We start from the raw sequence: 26,571 nt of genomic DNA, 5'->3' as shown, positions 1-26,571 counted from the left end.
TAATTCACTGGCTCTGTTACTCTTACTGTGTAATCTCCAGGAATCTAGAGTACTGCTTACTTCCATGAAATTACAAATTTCACTCTATTACTTACTGTAGTCAAGCCGAGTTATTGATCAGCTATGTTTAGAAATATACTACAGAGCCACCATGTTTGGCAGAAACCCTGCTTTTAGAAAAAAAGAAAGAATTTGAATTGTCTGACTGCGGGATCATTACATCCTAAACTTAAGACAGTGGAGAGGAGGCTGACAGGGCATGGGTTAAGTATTGACCCAGAACCTGAGTTCTATCCTGATTCCTTTTATTAGTAGCATCATAATTCACTGAACATTTATCGAGAGGGCAGCTTTGTCTGTATCACACTCATCACAACATACCTCTGAGATAGGAAGGTTTTTTGTAGATACGCTGAGGCTCAAAAGTGGACCGTTTGCTAAGGACACTGCTAGGCAGTGAAGCCAAGACCTGCATGCCTATCAGACTAACTCGGGGGCCTGTATCCTGCTCCTATCCTATACAGAGACTAAAACTTACTTCTACTTATTTCATAATTATTATTGTTATGGATGAAAAAGAAAGAAAAACTTATGAGCTAGGAATGTGGGGGTCAAGCAATGCTATAGAAATGTACTCTCAGTTTATTGGTTTGTTGTGGTTTTTTGCCTCAATTTTTTTTTTTCGCTTAGAAAGCCCAAGACACCCCAGAACCTATTGTGAATCTTCAGCATCTCACTGGGGTTACTTCCTTCAATATGAGGGCTCTTTGATTTCCTGTTTGTCCATTGGATGGGAGCTCATTTATCAAAATAAGAGAATCCCTTCCTTCCTGAGACAGTGATTTTGTAGAACCTACTCTCTTTTTATCAATTTAAAAAGATGTAGGATATTCTGAGATGAGGAGGGCTGATAATGAGCAGGACTGGTTGGTCCAAGTTGGGGAGTGGTGTTAGTTTCCACTTTTAGAGAGGAATTCTCATTTGCCTTGATTGACTGGTGGGCATCGTGCACTCCCGGGTGAAGAAGTATTGTATCTTGGAGTTGGAAGGACTTCTCTGTTCCTTGTCCTCTGGAACAGAGCTGGTAAAACCAGAAACAAAACCCACGTGTATGCATTCTTTCTTGTCTGCTCTCCCTAGCAGACATTGTCCTTTCCAAAGGAAATTGTGGGAGTTGCCTTTCCCAAGTGGGGTACTTATCTTGGAGGGGGAGGGGAGCAAAAATCAGGATCAGGGGATCATGAGAAGCTTGGTATATCTGGCATCAACAGTGACAGAAATCTTTATGGACGGTCACAGAGTGCTCTGTCTTTGCAAAAGGAACATACTAGATTGAACTGTATGAAACTGCTCGTTTTGCAGTTTCATATTGTTCAGCCTCGTGGTTAACATAACTTACCTCTTGATAACTGACGATTATGAGGATTGTCCTAATTATATGATTGATGCTGACTGTTGGCTTTCACCTTCACTTTCCTGCCTGATGGCTTGGCTGGTTTCATGCTGCTTTAGGTGTGCGTGCATGCGCATGTGCGTGTAAATACATGTAACAAGCTTTACTGTTCCAGCCACTTTACAGTGTACGATTCAGTGGCATTTGGTACGCTCCCCATGCAGTGCGGTCATCATGTCTGTCTAGTTCCAGAACGTTTTAATCACCCCAAAACGAGAGCCCCTACCTGTTGAAGCAGTCACTTCCCATCACTCCCTCCTAACCCTGGCAACCACTAATCTATGTGTTGTCTCTATGGGTTTTTGCCTTTTCTGGATGTTTCCTATCAGTGGACTCCTAGAGCATGGGACCCTTTGTGACCAGTGTCTTTCTCTCAACGCCCTGTTCTCGGGGTTCTTGGTGTTGTAGCATTCAGAGCTGAATGGTATTTGTTGTATGCTGGTACCACATATTGTTTGTGCATGCACTTTGGGTGTTTCGGGTCTCCTTTCTCCATTCCAACTGTCACTGTCCCTCCCGAAGTCTGCATCCCTGCCAGTGGCCGCAATGTCTGTTGGCCCCTTTGGATTTTCTGTGGGTTGGAAAATCCTCCTCATTCTCTTAAAAGTGGCTTTCTCTCTCTCTCTCTCTCTTTTTTAAAGATTTATTTGTTTATTTTAGAGGGTGCGGGGCTGAGGGGCAGAGGGAGAGAGAACCTCAGGCAGACTCTCCGCCAGGCACGGAGCCCCACATGGGGCTCCATCTCACAGCCCCGGGATCATGACCTGACCTGCGCTAAAACCGAGAGTCGGATGCTCCGCTGCCTGTGCCACCCAGGCACGCCTTGAAAGTGGTTCTAGATCTTGCCATACTGTTCACACTTACAGGCGGATCTTCTTTTCTTTACTTCCAAACTTTTCAAAGGAGTAATATTTTCTGCCTTTAATTTCACCTCCCATTTTCTTCCCAGTCCCTCACAGTCTGCTTTTTGTCGCACCAGTGCACTACTGAAATGACTCTTGCTTGACTCATCACTTACCTAGTGATGGCACAAGTGCGTGGCTTCCTTTCTGCCCTCTGTGAACATTTGGTATCACCACCTACATTCTTGACTCTCCTCTTTTTACACCTTCCACGCTGTTGGCTCATGTTTTTCCGGCCACACCTGGTCAGCTGCCATTCCCATGTCCACTCTGACAACCCTTCTCCCCCCGTCCCCACGTGGGGAACTTCTCCAGGCTCAGGGCTAGCTTCTTCCTGCTCTGTGTTCCTGCTCTGTGTACAGGCTGTGAGATGGTGGGAACCACAGTGCATGGGACGCAGGTTCGAATGAATGAGCATTCCCCGTTTCAAGCCAGGACCTCAGGATACAGAAACCTTGACTACTCTTTCTACATTTTTTTTTTTACATGATTTAAGTTCTTTGCAGTGTCACAGAGAGTTGTGCTTGCCAGAAGCCTGATCACCAAACGAGCGGGTCACATGCCCTCTGTGGATACTGGAAGCATACGGGGCAAAATGAGGCAGGGTCATGTTGTCTCAAGATTAATGGAAATGACACAGAGCAGTATTTCCTATGATAGAGAATACTAAAAATAATCCTAACAATATAAGTTCTTCCACAGAAATAGCCACCTGAAGTAGTTACTTCTGAAATGTCTGAGACATCATTTCCCGTGTATTCCTCCTTGTAAGGATTGCAGATACACTGAGCTGTCACTATGGGGACCGTGTTGATTTCTCCCTCCAACCCCCATCCCAGTTATTTGCAAAATGAGGTTACAGTTGGTTTGTAGAAACTGGACAGGGATTAGATCTCAATAAGTGCTTTATCAACACTTGTACAGCAAACGCAGTCTACGGAAAATTGGGGTTAGCATCTAGATTGACTTATGAATAATTGCCTGCAAATGTTAAATAAGCCTGGATTCGCAGATGTGACTGTTGTGAAACGGAACACTGTTTTGTTTTTTTTGTTGTTTTTGTTTTTGTTTTTTTTTAAAGATTTTATTTATTTATTTGACACAGAGAGAGAGCACAAGTAGGCAGAGAGGCAGGCAGAGAGAGAGGAGGAAGCAGGCTCCCTGCGGAGCCCGATGTGGGGCTCGATCCCAGAACCCTGAGATCATGACCCGAGCCGAAGGCAGCGGCTTAATCCACTGAGCCACCCAGGTGCCCCCGGAACACTGTTTTTAAGTAAGCTCTGCTGCCCAGCATGGGGCTCTAACTCCTGACCCCAGCATCAAGAGTCACATGTTCTACCAACTGAGCCCGCTGGGTGCCCCAAGGCAACACTGTTTTTAGCTTGTCATAGTTTATTTTGGAAGACAGTGTACATTAGCCACTGTAATTTTAATCTGGGTTGGGTGACTTCTGGGCAGGTAGGGCTGAGTGAAACTCATCACAGAATCTTTCTTCCTCAATACCTAATGAAATGAACACACTCTTCTGGTTATTAAAAAGAAATGTCTCCAGGAAAATCGAGCAAAGCCAATGGGCCTCATGCTGTAAATATTAAAACTGACAACCAAGAGAAGGAATATGACTGTGGTTTGACTCTTTTGACACTGTTCCCAGTGGTGAGAGAAAAGAAAATGTGTAGCAAAATCCTGATTTTTTTTTTTTTTTAGAGCGGGATGGAGGGAGAGAGATAGACAGGGTGGAGGGGCAGAGGAAGAGAGAGAATCCCAGATAGGCCCCATGCTCAGCCCAGAGCCTGGTGTGGGGCTCAGTCCCACAACCTTGAGACCATGACCTAAGCCAAAATCAAGAGTTGAACACTCAACCGAGTCACACAGGTGCCCCAGAATCCTGAGAATTTTTACTCTGCTTCTCCTCATCCTTATGCCAAACCCAGTTTAGGGAAAATTAGATGAAGAGGCACATAGTCATCCTGGAAGAAAAGTCACAGAAGAATCTTTGAGGCTAGAAGCTCTCTTGGACCATCTCAGGATTCTACCAGGGATAGGAAGAACTGCTGGTTATCATTTTCCGTAGCTAGTCAACAAAGAGTGGCTTAAGTAAAAGGAAGAGGAGGGGCGGTTCCTATCAAATGATAATAAGTCCTCAGGTGGGCAGTCCAGCTGAGTTCTCAAGAATGTCCTCAGGGAACCCTGCACTTCCTTTCTGTCTCTTGTTGCCCTTAGCGTGGACCTTGGTCACCAGGGCTCTTGTACCTCCAGGGATTGCGAAACTTTCCAGAAGGAAGTCGGGGAGGGACGAAGTGGGGAAAGGCAGAAAGCCCTTCTCTTTACATGGTTTTGTCTTTTAATTTGGAGAGGAGAATTCCGATCTCTGTAATAGTGTCGTGTAACCACCTCCAGCCATAAACGAGGCTGCATTCCCCTCTCTGGGAAGGGAAGGCAGCAGAGGAGGTGAGACTAGATAGTGAAAAAGACAATTTTGTAGTATCTGCCAGAGACTGAAGCCTGAAGACCAGTTCCTGCAGCAATAGGATCCCCTTTGTTCAGAGGGGGCGCTAAAGGGAAAATCCACAAAAGAGACCTCCAACAGACTGTGCATGTCCCCTTAAAAGTGCTTCCTCCAGCCTGGTCCTCCAGCTCTCCAGCTATAAGATGTATGGATGATGGAGCCCGGTTTTCCTGTCGTACTTTGGAGAGGAAGATAAAAGATCTCGGATAAAGTAGGATGGGCATCAGGGAAAAACGAATTTATATTACATGTGAACAAACAGAAGGTCTAGGTAGAGCTGCCCGTAGTAAGATGAACCCTTGAATGCCTTTTGCACCAAAAGAAGGAAAAAAAAAAAAAAAAGGACACAGGAATCCAAAGAGAGATGGAGAGATGAGGAATTCAGGCCATGAGAAAGCAGTACCCAAAGTGGAATATTGCGTTGTGTTATATAAAAACTTCAGTGACTTAAATACAACAAGGGTTCAAAGAGATGATGAAATGACACAAGTGGAACAGAAGATGTGAAGAGTTAAGGAACTGAGTGAAGACCAAAACAGCACCACGTCAGGACTGCGAAATAAGTCAGAAAGGAGCCTAATGAACATTTCGAAACATCTGCAGGAAGGGCTTGAGCTAGTAGTCCTAATAAAGAGGGGAACAAAGATACTGAGGAGTTAGAGGGAGAAAAATAGCTGTGGAGGACAGAGATAATCCTAATTAGGATAATTAGCATCTCTGCAGCAAGGAATTCAACATATGCAACAGAAGAGAATGTTAGGAGGTACAATAAGGAAATTTGCCCCAAGTGAGGAACTGAGTCTGCACACAGAAGGACATGGTGGGTTGTACGGAAGCTCAATTAGGGAGTGCCGGGCTGGTGGTGGTGGTGGTGGAGGATACTGGTATGAAGCCATTGACACCAAAGCAGGCACTGATTATTAATGAAATTCAGAAATCTGGAGGTAATTCTGCCCAGGCAGAAGAGGCTGTTAGGTCCCCCAATAATAGGTTCATGATCAAAGGAGCGAGACTGATACAAAGCGAAGGTCAAGCAAAGCTTTATTTCACGCCAAGCATGGAGAATCAAACCGACCATTCGGGGCTGCCTCTTACAGAGAGGGCAACCCCTCCCTGCCTTACAGACTAACTTTTATAGAGCAAAGGCCATGTGGTTGAGCCTGGCCACACGCAGGTGGCCAATGAGATTGTAACACACAGAGAAAGCTGCACAGTCATGCTAGGTCATACACGGGTGGCCAATTGAATTACAGTTCACCCCATAGTAGCTATTTGAACTAGCCTATTACCTTGGTCAGAATTAGCACCAAAAGGCAGGGCCCACACTCCTTGGTAGCTAGGGAGACAATATGCGGCGCCCCACTGATTGGAGGTCTCCGCCTGACCCGACCCACCCTTGTATTTGGGCTCTGTTATCTGGGACTGGTCGACCATATTTTCTTGGTTTCCTGGACTTGCTTTTAAGTACGTTCCCCTGGGGGGTAGGGGCAGGGTCAGTTTAAGTTTTACTGCATAAACAACAAAATGGTTGTTTAATCCAAGATGGAATTGCTCTGGCTAAATAGGCCCTTACGGGGCACCTAGGTGGCTCAGTGGGTTAAGGCCTCTGCCTTCGGCTCAGGTCATGATCCCAGTGTTCTGGCATCGAGCCCCACATTGGGCTCTCTGCTCAGTGGGGAGCCTGCTTCCCCCCTCTCTCTCTGCCTGCCTCTCTGCCTACTTGTGATCTCTGTCTGCCAAATAAATAAATAAAAATGTTTCATAAATAAATAAATAGGCCCTTACAAGGCATATTCCTTATAAAAAGGTTTAAAAAAAAAAACAACAGAAAACTGATCCACTGGGGCCACATTCAGTGCCAGAAAACTGTGCCACACTGTTCCCAAAGTTTTCTAAGGGACAGAAAAAATGACCAGGAGTGTCATATCCTGGCAGTTATTTCACAGATAAGAAGACAGGCCGGTGTTTTCAAAAAACATCTGAAAAAAATCATGAAAAAACTTAGAAGCTGTAACATCTGTGAGTCCTTCTGGAAAGTAAGCCATTTGCTGATAAAATCTGGAGGTGAATCAAAATTCAAGATTTAGCTAAAGAGAAATTGTGGCAAAAAGGCCTAGTATTGGTGTGAGCACTAAATGCAAGTGAGTAGACAATTCAGCTAACAGCTCAGGGAGCTGCGGATACAGAATAGAGTCATGTTTCAACTTGATTCAGAAGTTATTTCAAACTTTGCAAAAAGTTATAAAAAGAGAACACAGAATACTCATATACTATAAGGAGTTGTTTTTACCTAACCACAGTGCAGTTACCAAATTCAGGAATTTTTAACACTGTTATTTAATGTACAGGCCATATTTCTCTTTAGGCAGTTGTCCCAGTAAATGTCCTTTATAGTTCCCTCCCCACCCCCCATCTGGTACAGGATCCAATCCAGGATCATGCATTTCATTCACTGACTCAAGTCTCTTTCATTTTCTTCATCTGGAATGCTTCTGCCATTCTTTGTCTTTTATGAATTGACTTTATTTTTTTTTTTCAAAAGAATAGACCAATGATGTTGTATAAAAGCCTTCATTTTGGGTTTGTGTGATGGTTAATATGATGGTTATGCATTTTTAGCAGGAAGATAATGTGTCCTTCCAAGGGGCATGCCATGTTGCTTTATCGCATTTATTGGTAATGTTAATTTTGATCATTTAGTGAATGTGAGTTTAAAACACTTGCAAGATAAAAGCAGGGAAGAAAAAGGAGAAAAACCTAGACAAATATACAGAGAATATGACTAACAATACATGAGGTGACAAAGTGGAAGAAAGCATCCAGGAATAAAAATCAGAGACTAGGGGTGCCTGGGTGGTTCAGTGGGTTAAAGCCTCTGCTTTCAGCTCAGGTCATGATCTCAGGGTCCTGGGACCAAGCCCCGCATCGGTCTCTCTGCTCGGTGGAGAGCCTGCTTCCTCCTCTCCCTCTCTCTTTCTCTGCCTGCCTCTTTCTGTACTTGTGATCTATGTCAAATAAATAAATAAAATCTTTTTTAAAAAATTAGACAATAAGTTGACATGTGTGTGCACTGTGTTAAGAGCTACTTCATATGTTGGGGCGCCTGGGTGGCTCAGTGGGTTAAAGCCTCTGCCTTTGGCTCAGGTCATGATCCCAGGGTCCTGGGATCGAGCCCCACATCAGGCTCTCTGCTCAGCGAGGAGCCTGCTTCCCTTCCTCTCTGTCTGCCTTCCTCTCTGCGTACTTGTGATCTTTGTCAAGTAAATAAATAAAATCTTAAAAGTCAAATCACTGTTTTATATACCAGCAGTGAACAAGTGGAATTTGAAATTGGAAACACAATACCATTTATATAAGGCTGAAAGCTTAAGGCTTCACCATAAAGCTATGGTAATCAATACAGTGTGAGACTGAGAAAATAATAGACAAATAGTAGAATAAGGGCTCAGAAATAGATTCACATAAATAGGCAACTGATTTTTGATGAAGGTGGAAAGAATGCAATGCAGCAAAGATTGTTTTTTCAAGAGGTAGTGCTGTAACAAGTAGACATCCACATGCAAAAAAGTGAATCTGAAAAAAAAACCTGAAAAAAGTGAATCTGGACACAAATATTACATCCTTTATGAAAACTACATTGAAATGGATCATAAACCTAAATGTAAAACGCACAACTATATAACTCCTAGGAAAGAAGATCAGGGAAAACCTAAATGACCTTGGATACAGTGGTGACATTAGGAACAAGACCACCAACAACATGAGCCACAAAAAAGAATTGATAAGCTGAACTTTATTAAAACTAAAAACTCTTGTCTGTGAAAGACAGTGTGAAAGAGAATGAAAAGACAAGCCCCAGATTTGGAAAAAGTATTTACAAAGGCAACATCTGATTAAGGGCTGTTACTTTAAATATACAAAGAACGCTTCACACTCAACAATAAGAAAATGAATAACCCAATTACAAAATGGATGAAAGTCCTGAATAGACACCTCACTAAAAAAGATATGTAGGTAGAAATTAACATATGAAAAGTAGATGAACATCATAAGTCATTAGAGGATTGTGAATTAACAATGAGATAATATGATACAACGATCAGAATGGCCACAGTGTAAAACATTTGGCAACACAAGTGCTGGTGAAATTGTGGAGGAACTGGAACTCTCATTCACTGCTGGTGGCAATGCAAAATGAAATAGCTGCTTTGGGAGACCGTGGGGTTTCTAACAAAACTAAACACACTCTCACCATAAGATCCAGCAGTTGCACTCCTTGGTATTAACCCAAATGAACTGAAAACTTAAATCCACACAAAAGCCTGTGCATGGGTGTTGATAGTAGATTTATTCACAGTTGCCAAAAACTTGGAAACAACCAAGATGTCCCTCAATAGGTGAATGAATGAACTTTGGTCATCCAGATGACAGAATATTATTCAGCACCAAAAAGAAATGGCCTCTCGTGGCCATGAAACCACGTGGAAGAACATTAGATGCATATTACTGAGGGAAAGAAGCCCATTTGAAAAGTCTACGTATCGTATGGTTCCAAAGATAAGACATTCTGGAAAAGGCAAAACTATGAAGACAAGAAAAAGATAGTGGTTGTGGGAGGGGTAAAGTGGGGGCAAGAGTGAATAGGGAGAGTACCAAGGATTTTTAGGCCAGTGACACTATCTTGGTTATACTACAATGGTGGCTACATGTCTTTATTCATGGAACTCCTAGAATGTACACCACCAAGAGCGAACCTGAGGTAAACTGTGAACTTTGGAGGATAATGATGTGTCAGTGTAGGTTTAGTGCTTGTAACAAATGTATTTCTGTGGTGTAGGATGTTAGTGTGGGAGGTTGTGCATGTATGGGGACAGGGAATATGTGAGAAATGTCTGTACTTTCTGTTCAGTTTTGCTATGCACCCAAAACTCCAAAACATAAACTTTATTAATTGGAAAAAAAGTTTGTAATTTACCCATAATAACATTAAACGTAAATGGATCAAACACTGATTGAAAGAGTGTTGGCAGGGGCACCTGGGTGACTCAGCTGGTTAAGAGGCTGCCTTCGGCTTGGGTCATGATCCCAGGGTCATGGGATCAAGCCCTGCGTGGGGCTCCCTGCTCAGTGGGAAGCCTGTTTCTCCCTCTCCCACTTCCCCTGCTTGTGTTCCCTCTCACTGTCTCTCTCTGTCTAATGAATAAATAAAATCTTTAAAAAATAAAAATAAAATAAAAGAGTGTTGGCAGACGTTAGCCAACGTTAGGGATGAATTTTTTAAAATGATGATCTGATTATATGCTGTTTATAAGAGACACAGCTTAGACTCAAAGACACAAATGGGTTCAAAGTGAAAGGATGGATTAAGATATTCCTTGCCAACAGTAACCAAAAGTACGTTGGAGTGACTATAGTAATATCAGACCAAATAGACTTTTAAGATAAAAATTGTTACTAGAGACAAAGACATTTTATAATGATAAAAGATAAAGAAACTAGGGGTGCCTGGGTGGCTCAGGGGGTTAAAGCCTCTGCCTTTGGCTCGGGTCATGATCCCAGGGTCCTGGGATCGAGCCCCACATAGGGCTCTCTGCTCAGCAGGGAGCCTGCTTCCTCCTGTCTCTCTGCCTGCTTCTCTGCCTACTTGTGATCTCTGTCTGTCAAATAAATAAATAAAATCTTAAAAAAAATAAATTATAACAATTATATATGCACCTAATAATAGAGCCCCAAAATATGCAAAGCAAAACTGATAGAATTAAAGGAAGAAATGGGGCACCTGGGCGACTCAGTCAGTTAGGCATGTGCCTTCGGCTTGGGTCATGATCCCGGGGTCCTGGGATCGAGTCTCGAGTTGGGCTCTGTGCTCAGCAGGGACCCTGCTTCTTCCTCTCCCTCTGCCCCTCCCCCTGCTTGTACTCTCTGTCTGTCTCTCACTCTCTCTCAGGTAAATAAATAATCTTTAAAACCCTTAAAAAAAAGAATTAAAGAAATAAACCATTCAACAATACTAGTCGGAGACTTCAAACTTCAATAGTCTATTTCACTAATAGAACAACTAGAAAGAGAGGATCAGGAGCTGGAGACTGGAACAGCACTGTGAATCAGCTAGACCTAGCAGTCATCTGTAGAGCACCCAACAGGAGCGGAATCCGCGTGCTGCTCAGGTGCGCAGGGAACATTCTCCAGGATAGACCATGAAATAGTCTCAGTGATTTTAAAAGGATTGAAATCATGAGACATGTGTTTTCTGACCACCATGGAATGAAACTAGAAATTGTAACACAAGTATCGCAAGTGTTCTGATTGGCAGTTCCCTGTTGGACTAATGTTGGGCATCTTTTCATGTGCTTACGGCCTTTTATATCTCTTCTCTGGTCCAGTGTCTCTTCAGATCTTCTGCCCATTTTTAAATTTGGCTGTTTGCATATTACTGAGTTGTGAGTGTTGTTAGTAAATTCTAGATACAGGTTCTTTATCAGGTTGTGTTTGCAAGTGTTTGAGTCTGTGGCTTGTCTTTATATTTTCTTAATAGTATCTGTTGAAGACCAGCAGTGTTAAATTTTGATCAGGTCCCCTGACAGGGCTTAGAAGCAACAACACTCCTATATTAGTGAGTGCACTTAGCACCTAGATTTTGTTTTTAAACGTATTTCTGCATTTAAGAGATTCTTAGAGAAATGGCTGATTCCAGGCCTGGGGCAGAGAGAGTACAAGACCAGCCTGGAATATCTTGTATATACCAGGATGCAAGGAAGTGCTTAAAGAGTACTGGAGATTAGTCAGAAGCACATCATAATCATGTTGAAAGGGCTCCCACTGGCCAAATCTGGGAAAATTTGAACATCAAAAAAAATATGGATAGGAATGGAGTATAGCTTATTGAATAACATTAGAATAACATGATGTATCATGGAAATGATGTATTTAAATATAAATAAATGGAGGAAAAATGTTTGGTGAAATGACAACTAATAAATAGGTGAAATGATGGAATTAGAAAATCACTACTAGGGGGCGCCTAGGTGGCTCAGTGGATTAAGCCGCTGCCTTTGGCTCAGGTCATGATCTCAGGGTCCTGGGATCGAGTCCCACATCGGGCTCTCTGCTCCGCAAGGAGCCCGCTTCCTCCTCTCTCTCTGCCTGCCTCTCTGCCTACTTGTGATCTCTCTGTCAAATGAATAAATAAAATCTTAAAAAAAAAAAAAAAAAAAAAAAGAAAATCACTACTGGGTAGCCGTCATGGTAGTACTTTAGGGAAGACTCATCAGTTGGTGCTAAAAGAAATGGGTTGACGTTTTGCTAGGAGCAGGATGCTTACACATTTTCAAAGAATCTCTTCACAAAATACATATTAATTACAAAGAAAAAAAATCATACCTTTACAGTGGAGAAACATGGACGATACTTCCTCACCCAAGTGATCAAAGTTACCCTCATCAAAAAACAATCTAGTGTGTGCCTTGATCCCTATTGAGGACAACACAGGATCAGTTCTGTCGTGTTCCTGCCCCAAAGCGTGTGCTCTGACTCTCCTCATATGGAAGCATCAGATGAATCCAAACTGACATTGTGTTGGCTTGTGTGGCTCCAGACTGTCAAGGTCACAAAAAATAAGGAAACAGTGAGGATCTAGATTAAAGCAGTAGAGCCACTAAATGAACTTGTCAACCTGGACTGGGTCCTAGAGCAGAAGAAGGGAAAAACGTCATCTCCTATGAAGAAATCTGTACCATAAGCATTCCAGATTTCTATTCCATGGAAATTCAGGCACAGTGCACCCTCCAATAAAGAGGGAGAGTCTCTGCATACTTGTTCTTTAAAGTGTTGAATGATTTTTCACATGTTTGTTAATAATTTATTTTCTCTGTTGAGTCATCTGCCTTTTTATCTTCATTTATCTTCATTGTAGGTCCTTCTCAGTACCCACTTTTAATCATAAAACAGCTTCCTTGTTTAAAAAATAAATATAAACTGTAGAAAAGGGCATAAAGGGAAAAAAAGAAAGCCCCTCTCATCTCCGCATCCCACTCTCCAGATGTTCTCCCTCTTATTTTAGTTGTTAAGGTTTGTCTCCCACCCTTTTCCCTTCCCTTCATTCTTTAAAATTTTCTAAATATTTTTTGTAAATTACTCATGCAGCCAAAGCATACATCGTCAGTGGACGAGGAAAGAGTTTAAATTGAAAAAAACTATATATTTAATCTCCATAGATTTTGTGTTTAATATAATTTTATGTTCAAAACACACATTTTTGTATATTTAAGAATTTTAAAAGTATGAAGACACAGCAAAGCATATGCATAACTGATACAAAATCAGAAATAAGACCATACCTTCATACAGTGAGAGAGCTAGTAGCTTGAATTCTGGGCTCTTGGAAACCATTCCACAGTGTTTGGTGTTGTCTTTTGATTTAGAAAAAACAAACAAACAAAACTCACAAAGAAGTGTTCTCATCTCTTAGTTTTGTTTTTTTTTAAATATTTATTTATTTATTTACTTGGGTGGGGAGTGTGTGGCGTAAAGAGCACAAGCAGAGGGAGAAGCAGGCTTCCCACTGAGCAGGGAGCAGACTCCATCCCAGGACCCTGGGATCATGACCTGAGCCAAAGGCAGACACTTGACCAACTGAGTAACCCAGGTGCCCCTCACCCCTTAGTTTTATTAACAGTGTGAGTTGAAATTCGTATTTCAATATCATAAACTCTGTGTGGTACAGATCAGGGGGTGGGAGTGACTCTTCTCTCACGGGATTAATTAACTGAATGTTTTGTTTTTCACCCTTCATGGAATAATGGAATTTTAGAACTAACGGGCGACTGGAAATTCTCTTGTAACTTCCTTGTTTTATAGGTGAGAAACCAGTGCCTGGAATGTGGAAGGGATGAAATGAGGCCGTGTGGAGTAAACAGCCTGTGTCTAGCCTACCATGAGTTAGTGACACTTGATCTGTGTGATTTCAGTGAAGGAGCCAGAATGTTAACAGTGAAGCTTTCACTCATTTATTTAAGAAATGAAAGAAATATTTATCGAATGTTGAAGATACAGCCTGTACTGAGGAAGGGGAGTCATTCGGGTCATAAATGATTTATAAATTAACAACTGTACATGATATACTAACCACTGCTCTTTTTTCACTGTCCAGGCCCACTGATTTATCCATCGTGGCCTGGGAATGGGACATGTGGGATGAGAAATAGGTCTCTCTCTGGACTTTTGTAACGAACTGAACTTTTTGTGTGTTTTTTTTCCAGCTAGAAGAGGAGAGATCTGTGCTCAATAATCAGTTGTTAGAAATGAAAAAGAGGTAGGCTTTCTTTTTATGTTTATTGTTGCGTGTATGTGTTTAATAAGGAAAATGTTAGAACACGATGTGACTTGTAGAAAATATGCTACCTTCTTATATTCAGAAAATTGGATTATGATAGTTTGGTCCTCGTGATTAATAAATAATGAAAATGTATTTGCAAAAGTTGTGGTATTCATTACCAACACAAAGAATAGGTTAATTTTTAAGCCTTTTTCAGTTGCATTTATTCATAAGTGTTCTAAGATCGGATTGTCTCATTACGTTGTTACCTCGTTTTCAGGAGCTAAAAATGCAGTAATTTTACATAGAGTAATTGATCGGCGTATAAATACTGATTGCATTATATAAAAATTGTAACTTTTCAATAATAATGTGATAGCATCAATTTGAATTGTATTTGTCCAAAAAAAAAGACAAAATAGCTTTGTTCTTGTTCTTTCATGATAATCCAATGATATTTAAGTGGAAACCTTCCAGCACTTTTGAGTAAGCATAAACGGGCCCCGAGAAATAACCGCTGAGAAGCCTGATGCTTCTCTACCCCTACCGTCTCCTGTCTCCTGTCTGCTCTTCTAAAATGTGCAGTTTGTGTCTAGAGAAATCCTGCGCTTTGCGCCGCCCGCCGAGCCGCCGTGGGGCGCGCTCCGGCCGAGAACCGCAGCCCGCGCGGTACCGCGTAGATGAGCCCCGCCACGGGGACGCGCTTTTTTTCTTAATGAAACTAAAAATAACTCTCCAAGAACATTTGAACCGAGAACTCGTCGGTGCTCTCGCACGGTGTTTTATCCCGATCAGGCAGGAGGAAGCTCCCCTCCCCGCTGACTGGTGTGTCCAGCCCCCGCGGGCTTTCCCCTCCCCCCACCCCCCCACCGCGGCTTGGCGGTTGCTTAGGAACCGAGGGCTTCATTCAGCCCACAGAGTCGTGGGAGCCGCGAGCTGCCTTCTGAAGGACGCTAGGCCTCCGTCCAACAGCGCCTTTCCTCCTTTCTTTTTTTTCATTAAGAAGTACTAAGATTCGTTCTTCTGAGAAGTTTCACACCATAATGCGTGCACGTTTCGTCAGCGCCCCCGCCCCAGTCCTGCCAGCTGGTCCGCAGGCGCCGGGAGCTGTGGGGACTGGCCGGCCCTTCCTTTCGGACCGCGTGCGGGCCTGGGGCGGGGGGTGGGGGTGGCTCCTCGGGATATTGAATTTTACATAGATTTCTTTCGAGAGAGCCTCCAGATGCAGTAGTCAGGGGTGTGTGAGGACAGTAGTGGGGCTTATTCCCGAGGCACTGCGGTCAGCGAGCCTATGGACACGAGCAGGTGGAAGTCAACAAGCGCTGGCATCATCCCTTTGTATTCGTAATCCACAAACCTAATCTCAGAGCGACCCGGTGAAGTGTACTGGGGGTTCACTTACAAACGAGGAAACGGAGGCCCGAGATGGCAGGCGGCCGGCCCGCAACTCCGGTGCAGGTCTACGATCCCCGAGGGCTTCCGGTTTTCATGCTGCCTCTTTGCTCACTGTGCATTTATTTATTTTATTGTTACTCTTAAATCTTTTTTTTTTTTTTCTTAGAATAAAGCTGCTGTGCTTTTAGTCTTTACCATGTGACTTTAAATTACATGACTTTCAAAAATGTGATCAGGCATGTGACTTTTCACGGCTTAAAAAGATGAGCTAAGTTTGGGTGTGTGCTAAGGCCACTTTTTATGTCCCCAACTCTGCTCCCATTTTTAAGTCCTGGATGACTTTAGGAGACCGTCTCCTGAAGATTACTCTCTATATCAATAAATGCAGATAGAGGTGGCAATTTTTTCTGAAAGTGAAAATTTTAAAAACCTAACTTCTCCTGTCTTGCACTATTCTATTGTCAAGTTAATCCTCGTGGAATGTTATGTCTGAAATCTGAATGCAAATATATTGTAGCTAACAATTTGGGCCCTCAAATGCCTGCTAAAAGCCAGTTTGTCGATGGATTCATAGGTCAATCTGTGTGTGTGTTAAGTAAATTGAGCATGGGGTACTGAAAAGAATTTGATATGCTCTTAATTTAAAGGGCTGGAAAGTACTTAAACCATAAAGGTATTTTCAGTGGTGTTCATGCAAGAAGTGAAGTCTTAGACAAGAATTTAATTGAGAAGTGATCTCAACATACATAGTCAAGGTAGTATCTAATTGTGTCAAATGGTCATCGTATTGAAGGGCAGAACTTATTCCTGACCTGTAGGCCCAAACTACTTACCATTCAGTAGTAGCATTGTCCTGTATTTGCTATAGTCTTTTGGTATCTGAACATTGAATTGCAGGCAACATATAGTAAAGGCTTTTCTCCTAACTTAAACACGTAATCATTATTTTGGAAATTGGTTTCCAAGTTAGGCAGACGTCTTTCAAAACAGGCTTCCAGACAGCTGGCAGAGCAGAGCCAACCTTGAATCGCTCTGCCTGAGGGAAGAGGAGAAGCGGGTTCCTCTGTCCACTGAAACCTAGAGCAGATTGGGGAACGTGGTTGGCTTCCCTCCCTTCTCCAGGCTTTGTGGTGTCACTGCAGGGACCTGAGAGCCCAAATCTCAGATGTGGACTCTTCGGAGTCCGAATTAATTCAGTTAGTGTAAATGCAGGCTATACGTCAGAAACGGAAACTGGTTGGCGATACGGAGTCTGAAGAGGTCCTGTGCTACTTCGGCTCATTAAGCTCACTGTGGGTTGCTGACTGTCTGACTGTCTCGAGCTTGCGCTACTTACCAATGCTCATTTCACCCTCTCTTTTCCCTTCCCTACTCCTGCTTCCTTTGCTCTATCTGTGTGTCTTTAATGGTAAGACTAAAGAAAGTCTATCCACGTTATAATAAATAAATTTAATATATTTTTAGTAAAACAAATTGTTGTATATATTTTTTGGCTGCCTTTGTCCCTCTGTGTCTTGCTTTTGTTTTGTAAAATAGTCTCAGCAGTACACACACACACACACACACACACACACACACACCCCACATACCGGTTTTATACCTATATACAGCAAAGAACTTCGGTGCAAATTTAGCTCTCCTTACTGTACCTGCATTTCTCTTCATGTTTCTAATATTTGGTTCTTGTTATCTTGCATTTTTAAAGCTTGCCCAGTAACACTTTAAGGTATTTGCTTCATTACTAGAATTTATTTCTTTAGTAAGTAGTAAGGAAAGAATCTGGATAATATGTTCCCCTTAGGGGAAAGGTTTCTGGCCCCCATAGCTGTTCTTTCAGATCATGTTTATCTTCCCTTCTTGATACTTGCAGTGACAGCAAGTCACTCTGGCCAGCATGGCTTCAAGGTAACGGAGGGGTGTCCCCCTGCAGTGTGATTTGTGACTCAGATGTCACTAACGTTGGCATAAGTGATTTAAATTAGTCCCTCTTAGTTTGCACAGTGGGATTAAGGCTTAGAAATAGCCTAAGAAGCCAGCAACGAAGATCTGCCATAAAGACGAGCTGCCAAAGGCTATTTGTCCTGTCATTTGGTATATAAATCACGAGGCAGATCCCTTTCTTAACAACGTGTCTTTTGATCACTTGTACAAGAAATGTTCTGCTTGCCATCTTCTTAGAAATCAGCCTCCCTTAGAGGTTGTGTGTATGTGATAAGAAGATGAAAGTTCCTGTACCTTTTTCCTTCTGCCAGCTGGTGGTGTCTCTATCCCTCCCTAACACAAAGACCAAATGAGATTTGGGCTACTTAGAGTTCAGATTATAGAAGAACTAATAACCCCCCAAATGCTGGTATTTTTCAGTAAAAACATTAAAAACTACATTTTTTTCAGATTTCACTTGGATTTATAACAAGTGAAACTCTCAAAATAGTTTTTACAATAGAATAAACTACCAAATAAGTTTAATTGAAAGTTAAGGAGCCCAGATTTTTTGGGTAACTTTGGATAACATCAGATGTTTACTTTCCAGGTGGAAGAAGTACCTGTCCATTCCTTCCATTAAAATTTTTGCTTTGTTTTAACCTAAACAAGATCCTGTTTCCAAGCAAGATGTTGTTGACTTAGTGATTTAACAGCACCAATACTCACCCCCTCTCCAGTGTTCATATCATGCTTGGGTGTTGAATTCAAGAAATTCCTGTAAGTCTCAGATTCTTTTCTTACTACTTATCATCCTGAAATGTAAGTGTAAGCCACACAACAAGATAAAAATAACACTTATATTTTCATCTTCGTGTAGAATTTCAATTTACCATAAATCATGAGAATTCTGTAATTCGTGTGCCGGATATCTTGGGTCTCACTAACCAGACATACATTCCACCATTTCTAACCTGGGCCTCAGTTTCCAATCCTTCCAGTCAGTTCTAAAACAGACTGAACCAAGACATGCCCAGCATTCACTCAGTTCCTTCTTCTAGAACCAGGAGCCATTTGGCTGCTTGTTGAAGTTTTGAACTCTCACCGAATCATCTACACTAATGCAGTGTTGTGGGTTGGTTGGCCTTAGGGCTAGCTAGGACCTTTTTACCCAGTCTGTGTTTTTCCCAAAATATTTTTGAGATTCAAGGACTTTTCCCTTCTTGTTTCACACTGCACATAATTTTTAAAACCTTTTCATTTTAAAATTTTAGATTTACAGAAGAATCTCAGAAGCACTACAGAGAGTCCCCACGTACCCTGTACCCCGTGCCCCTTGATATGCCCCTCGTATACTCCTTGGTACATTTGTCAAAACTGAGAAAGCAACATTGGTTCAGTGTGCTTAGCTAGACTCTAGACTTCATTCAGGTTTCCCCAGTTTTCCCATTAATGTCTTTTTCCTCTTCTGGGATTCAGGCTAGGAAACCACACTGCATTCAGTGATCATGTGTCTGCAGCCTCCTTCAGTCTGGGACAGTTGCTCAGTCCTTCCTTGTCTTTCATGACCTTGGCACCTTTGAGCATGTAATTTTTACAACAAAAATTTAAATACACACACACTTCAACACACAGTAACTTGCCCTTCTGGGTCTTATCAATTGTGTCTTTGCCCTCCCTCCATGTCTTCCCTTCATCTTCTCCTTCCTTTTTCCACCCCTTGACTCCAGGGTAAATGTTTCCCTCTCCTTAAGGCCTGGTCCCATTCCCTCTGCTGACAACCAAATGCTGAGACAGGCTGAGAACATAAACCAAGCACTCTGACCGTCTCCCTGCAGACTCCTCCCCGCCCATGCTTTCGTTCTACACCTGGAAATCCATTTTTAACATTTCTGTTTCAGCCTTTATGTAATTACCTTTCATCTCTATGAGCAACGTAATGTCCTTTCCACATTCTGTGGATGAAAAGTCAGACCCTTTCAGTATGAATTGCAGTAATAGCCTTTGCTACCGTTTTGGCCCATGAGATCTCAAAAACACATTCTCAGAAGTTGCCAAAAATTACTGAAATTAGTGAGAACCAACCGATACCTCCAGCATAAAACTGCTCTGCATGACATCCGTGTATACTCGCTTTGCATGTCTGTATTTTAATTGTTGTTATTGCTTGGTAATAATTTATTCAAGAAGTAACAGAATTCAGTTGGGGGGATAGATTTTAAAAGAATTCTTTGGGGGCAACAGTCTTGTTTTGTTTTGTTAACATCTTCCAAAGTTATTAACTTGTTTCTTTAAATTCAAATGGATACAATGATATGCAGGTTCTGCATGTCTTTGCATAGGTAAACTTGTTCTCCTTCACAGTGAGTAAAATTTCAAGTAAAATTTTGCAAGTGTAATACCCTCAGCTCCCTTTAAAACTTCCCCGGGATACGTTTTTCTTTATTATTGTTAACTCAAGTTAATATGTCTGTTCTAGGACTTTATACACACACCACTCTCTCGGCTGATTTCTGGAAAAAAATTTTTTTTTTTTTAACTCTTTGGTCTTCTAGAGAATCCAAGTTAATAAAAGACGCAGATGAGGAAAAAGCTTCCTTGCAGAAATCCATCAGTATTACTAGTGCCTTACTCACCGAAAAGGACGCAGAGCTGGAGAAACTGAGGAATGAGGTAGAGTACCCTGTGAGGGGACCGTCCCCGCTGCCTCCTCTGTTCCAGCTGCGAGCCTAAGCTAACCCGCTGCGTTTCAGGTCACAGTGCTCAGGGGAGAGAGCGCCTCCGCCAAGTCCTTGCATTCGGTCGTTCAGTCTCTGGAGTCTGATAAAGCGAAGCTTGAACTCCAGGTCAAGAACTTGGAGCTCCAACTCAAAGAAAACAGGCGGCAGCTCAGCAGCTCCTCAGGTAAAGTGATGGCCACGTGGTGCTTCCTTCCCACCCCACCGCTGCCCGCTGTTTCCAGTGAGATGACCTTGGAAGGCCAGTGGGCTGCCCCTGACCTAGCCCGTCTGCTTTTGGCTCTCTCCCACCACTGACTCGGATAAGGGCTAGTCATGACACAGGTCCTGCACATGGGGGCAGGCATGCCCCCCTTCCCGAGTGTCGGCAGCGATAGGAGCCATAAGTGACAGCTGCCCTCCCAGTAGCCGCGGTGGGTTCTGAAACTGCGCTGCCCTGACTGGGTGGTCCCTTTGTGAGCAGGTGACAGCTTGCTTTGCCACTTTAGGTCCCAGGTGGGTGTGGCGGGCACACAGCCGGGGGCCGTCCCTGAGGGGGAAGACAGGCAGGGGAGGGCCAGCCACCGTGCCTGCCCCTCAGGGCTTCAGATGCTCCACGGGAACTTGCGAACTGTTCCCAAAAAGGCCCATTTGGGAATTTCACGTGAAAATATGTGTCTGACACTGGCCTGTTGGTTGCAGTAACACCCGGGGAAAAAAGATGGGAAGTGTTGTGAATCCCCCTTTGTTTTTTTTGTTTTTTTTTAAATATAAGGCAATACTGATACTCAGGCAGAAGAAGACGAAAGAGCCCAGGAGAGTCAGGTAATACTCCCCCCTCCTTTTTTTTTCGCTTGGCTTACTATTTTAAAAAATCATTTAACTTTTTGAAGAGGCAGTACATTCATATGGTCTAAAAAATCAATAATATTAAAAATATATACAGTAGAGAGGCGCCTGGGTGGCTCAGTCATTAAGTTTCTGCCTTTGGCTCAGGTCATGATCCCAGGGTCCTGGGATGGAGCCCCACGTCGGGCTTTCTGCTCCACGGGAAGCCAGCTTCCTCCCTCTCCCCCTCCCCCTGCTTGTGTTCCCTCTCTCGCTGTGTCTTTCTCTGTCAAATATATACATACCGTAGAAAATCTCCATCCACACACCATCTCTCGTCTGCTCAGTTCCCAGGCTGTCAAACAGGTAATCATTCTTATTGGTGCCTTTTTAAATAATCTTTCCAGAGAGGTAAAAATGTGTATAAAAACCAAAACTAGTTGTCTCTTTCCTCTCCTTTTTTTTTTTTTTTAAGAATTTATTTATTTGACAGAGACAGAGATCACAAGTAGGCAGAGAGGCAGGCAGAGAGTGAGGGGGAAGCAGGCTCCCCACTGAGCAGAGAGCCCGACGCGGGGCTCGATCCCAGGACCCTGAGATCATGACCTGAGCTGAAGGCAGAGGCTTAAACCACTGAGCCACCCAGGCGCCCCTCTTTCCTCTCCTTTTTGACACAAGTGGTGGCACAGCTGGTCTTTGTAGTAGCTGTATATTTGTAGTAGCTGTATAGTATTCCCTTGTGTGGGTGTTCTGTGGTTTAATCAGTGCCTCGTCGGTTGACGTGATATTTGGGATGATCTTTCAGGTGTATTAGGAATAATGCTATAATGAAGTATTTTGAACCTCTGTCATTTTGCAGATATACTAATATTTAGGACAGATTCGTAGAAGTAGAATTGCTCTGTCAAAAGATTCCTTGCTCCTCTTGACCTTAAAAAGACAGAGTTCTTGAAAACTATTTCCCTAAAGCCACAATTATCAAACAGCCTTAGTTTTAAAAATGGGATTAGATGGAGGCAAACTATTCCATGTTTAGAAATAAATGGCACATAAACAACTAATGTCCACCTTCAATTTTAATAGTAATTTTGGATATATTTATTCTGTTCAAAACTCAAAGGCACAAAAAAACCATCATCTTCAAAGAAAAATTTAGTGAGTTTGCAGTTTGTTTTAGTTATTCAACATCTCCTCTGAAAGACATGAAAAGATTCAACAGATGCACCAACTCACCTTAATAGTGTTGTCTGCTTAGTCTGTGCGTCTGTCTGATAAGCATAGACTCAATTAACCGTGTTTTCTTTTCTCCTTTCTTTTCTGCTTCCATTTGTTTCATCTGCCGCTGCCAACACTTTGTTCCAATCAGCAAATGGTTTGTTTTATGTTTCCTAATTTGTGAGCATGCGTGAGTGTGTGTGTGGTTCGCCACTATACTTAAATCCATTTTGTGGCTTTTTCTTCTTCCTGCAGTGTAGCTCCTAACACGATAAAGCCTTAGAAAACAGACCTCTCCCTTCAGTGTTAGAAGGGGTCTCCTGCTGAGAATCCTGAAGCTAGTGGTTGCTAGCTTTGTTTCAGAACTTGTCCTACCAGGAGAAGTAGGGCCAATATTTCTTTAAAAAGTGAAATATTTCACTTTTAATATTGTAAAGTGGGATTTATTCAGTGGATATTTAGAGAAATTGGACCTTTTAAAATTATATTTAAGAGGGAAAAATGTTTTTAAAGTGCCCTTAAAAAATTAAATTAAATTGAAAAAATTAAAGTGCCCTTGGTTTGAAAGGAGACATTAGGACAAGACTGTCTCCTCCTGATGGTCATCTCGTTGTCCCACTGCTCAGTGAATCTTGGCACAGGTGCTCCTTGAATGTGTGGTACCTAAGTGCTGATCTATCACGTGGGCCACTGTCTCCTCAGCGGAAAGAGAGCTTGAGCCTTCCCTTTGAAACGCCTCCATTTGTCTCTGATGATGACATGTGTTGACTGCTCCCTGGGACCAGTCAGTAGATGTTAAGTGATGGCTAGAGGGGAATTTCCATGAACTTGTCCAAATCTACAGAGCCTAAAAGTTCTGGATTTGTCCCAAAGTTTAATGGATCAATTGACTGGTTAGGCTTTTTGTAGAATTTTGTATATGTATGTGTGTATATATAAACCATTTAAACGTGGGCTCAGTAATGGCCACCGTCTGCTCCTCCCGTGACACCAGCACATTCCGCAACCATAGCGTGAGAGTATGCTTTCATGACGTTCTTGATCCTCCAGCGTGTGTTTTAGACATTTCATAAATTTGTGTCTTTTTTTTTTTTCCGGACAAATCAGATTGATTTCCTAAATTCAGTAATAGTGGACCTTCAGAGGAAGAATCAAGACCTCAAGATGAAGGTGGAGATGATGTCCGAAGCGGCCCTTAATGGGAACGGCGATGACCTAAACAACTACGACAGGTATTTTATATTAAGCAATACTGATCAGAACCTTCGTTCCACCAAAATGAAGGTTTTTAAAGTTACAAGTTCTCCAGTGGATTGGAGAAACAATTTTCTTGGACATAAATCGATTTCCGTAAATCTGGCAAGAGAGTGATGTAGCACTCTATAAATGATTTGATGGGAAAGTTTCAAGTGTGGACTGTAGAACGACCACACTTGAATTAAATGTACAGTGTGTACTCGAGGCTCCCAGACTTGGCCCTAATTAGTTCTTGCTTCTTTTGTGTCCTTTGCAACTGATACTGACTGTCGCTTGAATTTCATCTGATAGAGATGAGTTTCTGATCATACACATTAACATTTGTAGTGACGACCAGGAGAAACAGTCCAAGAAGAAACCTCGCCTCTTCTGTGACATATGTGACTGCTTTGACCTCCACGACACAGAGGACTGCCCCACTCAGGCACAGGCATCGGAGGACCCCCCCCACTCCACACACCATGGCAGTCGGAGCGAGGAGCGCCCGTACTGTGAAATCTGTGAGGTGTTCGGGCACTGGGCCACCCACTGCAATGACGACGAGACCTTCTGATGGGACCCCCAGCCTCGCGCCGGGCTCCTCAGAGGCACGAGCATGTAGGCAACGGAACACCAGCATCCTGTGTGCAGACTTCCGGAGAACCCACGTTATTTTTGACCCCCATCCACAAATTAAACTATTTTGAGCTTCAGTAAATCACCCTTTTAGTCTCCCCTTAGAATTTGAAATAATAAATACTTAGTGGGTGAGTTTTCACCTCTAATTTTCTTTTTGATTTTTGAAAGTTCCAACAAGACATTGCACCAGATGCCATTACATTTACTGCCCCGAGGGAACCCTCCTAGAACAATCCCTACCCTCACGATACCTTATTTAAGTAACTTTTTAAATTATGCTGTTACTTTTCATATTTGCACTAAAAATTTCCAGGCTGCGTTTGTATATTTAGATGTTTGGGTTAAGCTCTGACACTGGAATGAGTTGGAAAAATGTGCCATTTTGCATTTTCATCTACTCATTTAAAGTATTTTATTCTTAAAGAAGTATCTGAGCTCTTTGCACTACCTGTTGTCAGTAGTGCCTTTATTTCAGGCTTGATAATACTTGGGTATGATTATAAAATCATGAAACAGGTAAAGGGAGGGGGAAGCCCCAAACTGCTGTGGGGACATTTTATAATCTAAATGCTGCACCTACTCACTCTACTGTGCTGTTTTGTTCATTGGTTTTGCATAATTTCAGCTTCTATATATTATATGTATATATTTTTTAAAAAATCTATATTTTGGGAAAAAACAATGACTTTCTTTTCAGATTTTTACCTTTATGAAAAAGAAAACACATCAAGACATGATGAACTAGGCCAGAATATAACATCACGTGGCTTTGCAACTGTTTTTTTTCTGTTTTCACTTTGTTTCTTTATCAGATATAAATAACTGGGAGAGTTTTCTCCAAATCTGTTTCTTTCTCCAGCAGATATCCCCAGCAGTCAATTAACTAGATAATAAGCCACAGTAAAGCACCTAAATTAACCAGTCTACAATCTTTACAAGTTTTTTTTACCGTGTTTTTAGATGAATGTACGATGAGAAATTCAACATTAATAATTTTGGAGTTTCTTGTCACAAAAAATAAAAATGAAGGACCTCAACCATCAGAAGTTTATCAACCAGTTTGAATCTATTTATCTTCATTTGAATGTCTTTTAGAATATGTAAAAAGTAATAAATGTGTCTTCCATGCTACATGTATAATAAGAACTTCTATAATTGTATATATGCCTTTGATGTATTTTTCCCCTCAAGATTATCAAACGTGTGTCTGACAAGTGAAAAATCTGTAATGAGTTGAAAATTTTGGTTATAAACATACTATAATAGGAAGTGTTTCACAAACAAAAATGTAAAGCAGTATTAAAATTTGAGAAAACAAGTGTTCTGTATCTACTTTAATAAATGGTTCTTTTTTGCCAGTGGTAGTAAACTGATATTATTCTCGGTTTATTTGTCTTTGTTTTTTTTTTAAATGAGCAAGCACTATATATCCAAATAGAAATTTCTACTGCAATCTTGTTGACAAACAGCTTTTAAGAAAGCGATGTATCCCACCCCCAGAAAAGAAATCAACGTATTCCCATCTCAAAGTGTCCTATGACCCACTTAACATAAAATCAATACTAAGGTTATTATCTATTGCTATATCACACTGTATTACCTGACAAAAATATAAATGGCACCAGATAGTACCAACTAGCCAATCCATAGTGTTTTAGAAAGAAATTCTGAAAGTTGCTGTGATGTTCAGCAAAATGATTACCGAACCAAACATTTGTTTTATGAGCACAGACTCCCCAAAAGATCTCCATATTTTCAAAGCGGTTATTAGTTGAACAAGAATTAAAGTAATGTACTTTAACCTAAGTAATACCCTGACACTAGTCCTAGACTTCAGTACTAACCAGAGGGTATTAAAAGACTCAAACTATAAACTTACTGTGATATTCATTTTGCAATTTATACTTAGGTCAAATCATGTTGTACATCTGAAACTAATACAATGTTACATGTCAATTATATCCATAAAAACTAAAAAGAAAACACTAAGGTCTGCAATATTTATAGGGCAAATATAGCAATATAGCAATGTTTCCAAACATTTGGTCTCTACACAAGTTAAACACCTATGTCGATCATCTTCTAGCATCCTGATCCTATCTGAGAAGGGGGTTTATCATCCTGGTCTTGCTCATTTACATTTCATGCGTGCTTGGGATTTCTAGCCTTGGGCATTTCAACTCTTAACTCTAAGTTATAGCCTCATTTAACAGTTCATGACAAGGTCTGCTGAGCTCAACATGTATTCTCACAGATGGTGCTAAAATAATACACATTTTCAGTTGGGTAAAAAGCCTACACATGTGACAATTTTAAAAGATTTTTTAGGGGTGCCTGGGTGGCTCAGTGGGTCAAGCCTCTGCCTTCAGCTCAGGTCATGATCTCAGGGTCCCGGGATCAAGCCCCACATCAGGCTCTCTGCTCCACGGGGACCCTGCTTCCCC

At 41.9% G+C, this 26,571-nt stretch overlaps 1 protein-coding gene across 3 annotated transcripts in view; it reads left to right on the top strand.

Moving 5' to 3' along the window:
• Positions 1 to 25,491, top strand: part of CLIP1 (CAP-Gly domain containing linker protein 1) — a 122,272-nt gene extending 96,781 nt beyond the window's left edge. For all 3 annotated transcript variants that reach the window (XM_046024180.1, XM_046024181.1, XM_046024178.1), the window contains 6 exons: positions 14,122 to 14,174; positions 20,048 to 20,165; positions 20,246 to 20,396; positions 20,985 to 21,034; positions 23,360 to 23,484; positions 23,837 to 25,491. In XM_046024180.1, the coding sequence (XP_045880136.1) occupies positions 14,122 to 14,174; positions 20,048 to 20,165; positions 20,246 to 20,396; positions 20,985 to 21,034; positions 23,360 to 23,484; positions 23,837 to 24,062 (723 nt within the window). In that variant the 3' untranslated portion in view covers positions 24,063 to 25,491. The remainder of the gene's footprint in view (positions 1 to 14,121; positions 14,175 to 20,047; positions 20,166 to 20,245; positions 20,397 to 20,984; positions 21,035 to 23,359; positions 23,485 to 23,836) is intronic.
• Positions 25,492 to 26,571: the final 1,080 nt, after the last annotated feature.

The sequence above is a fragment of the Meles meles genome, chromosome 12, assembly GCF_922984935.1.
Source record: "Meles meles chromosome 12, mMelMel3.1 paternal haplotype, whole genome shotgun sequence".
Lineage (NCBI taxonomy): Eukaryota > Metazoa > Chordata > Mammalia > Carnivora > Mustelidae > Meles > Meles meles.
The sequence above is the reverse complement of the archived record's forward strand: the minus strand, read 5'-3'. Positions and strand labels throughout refer to the sequence as shown.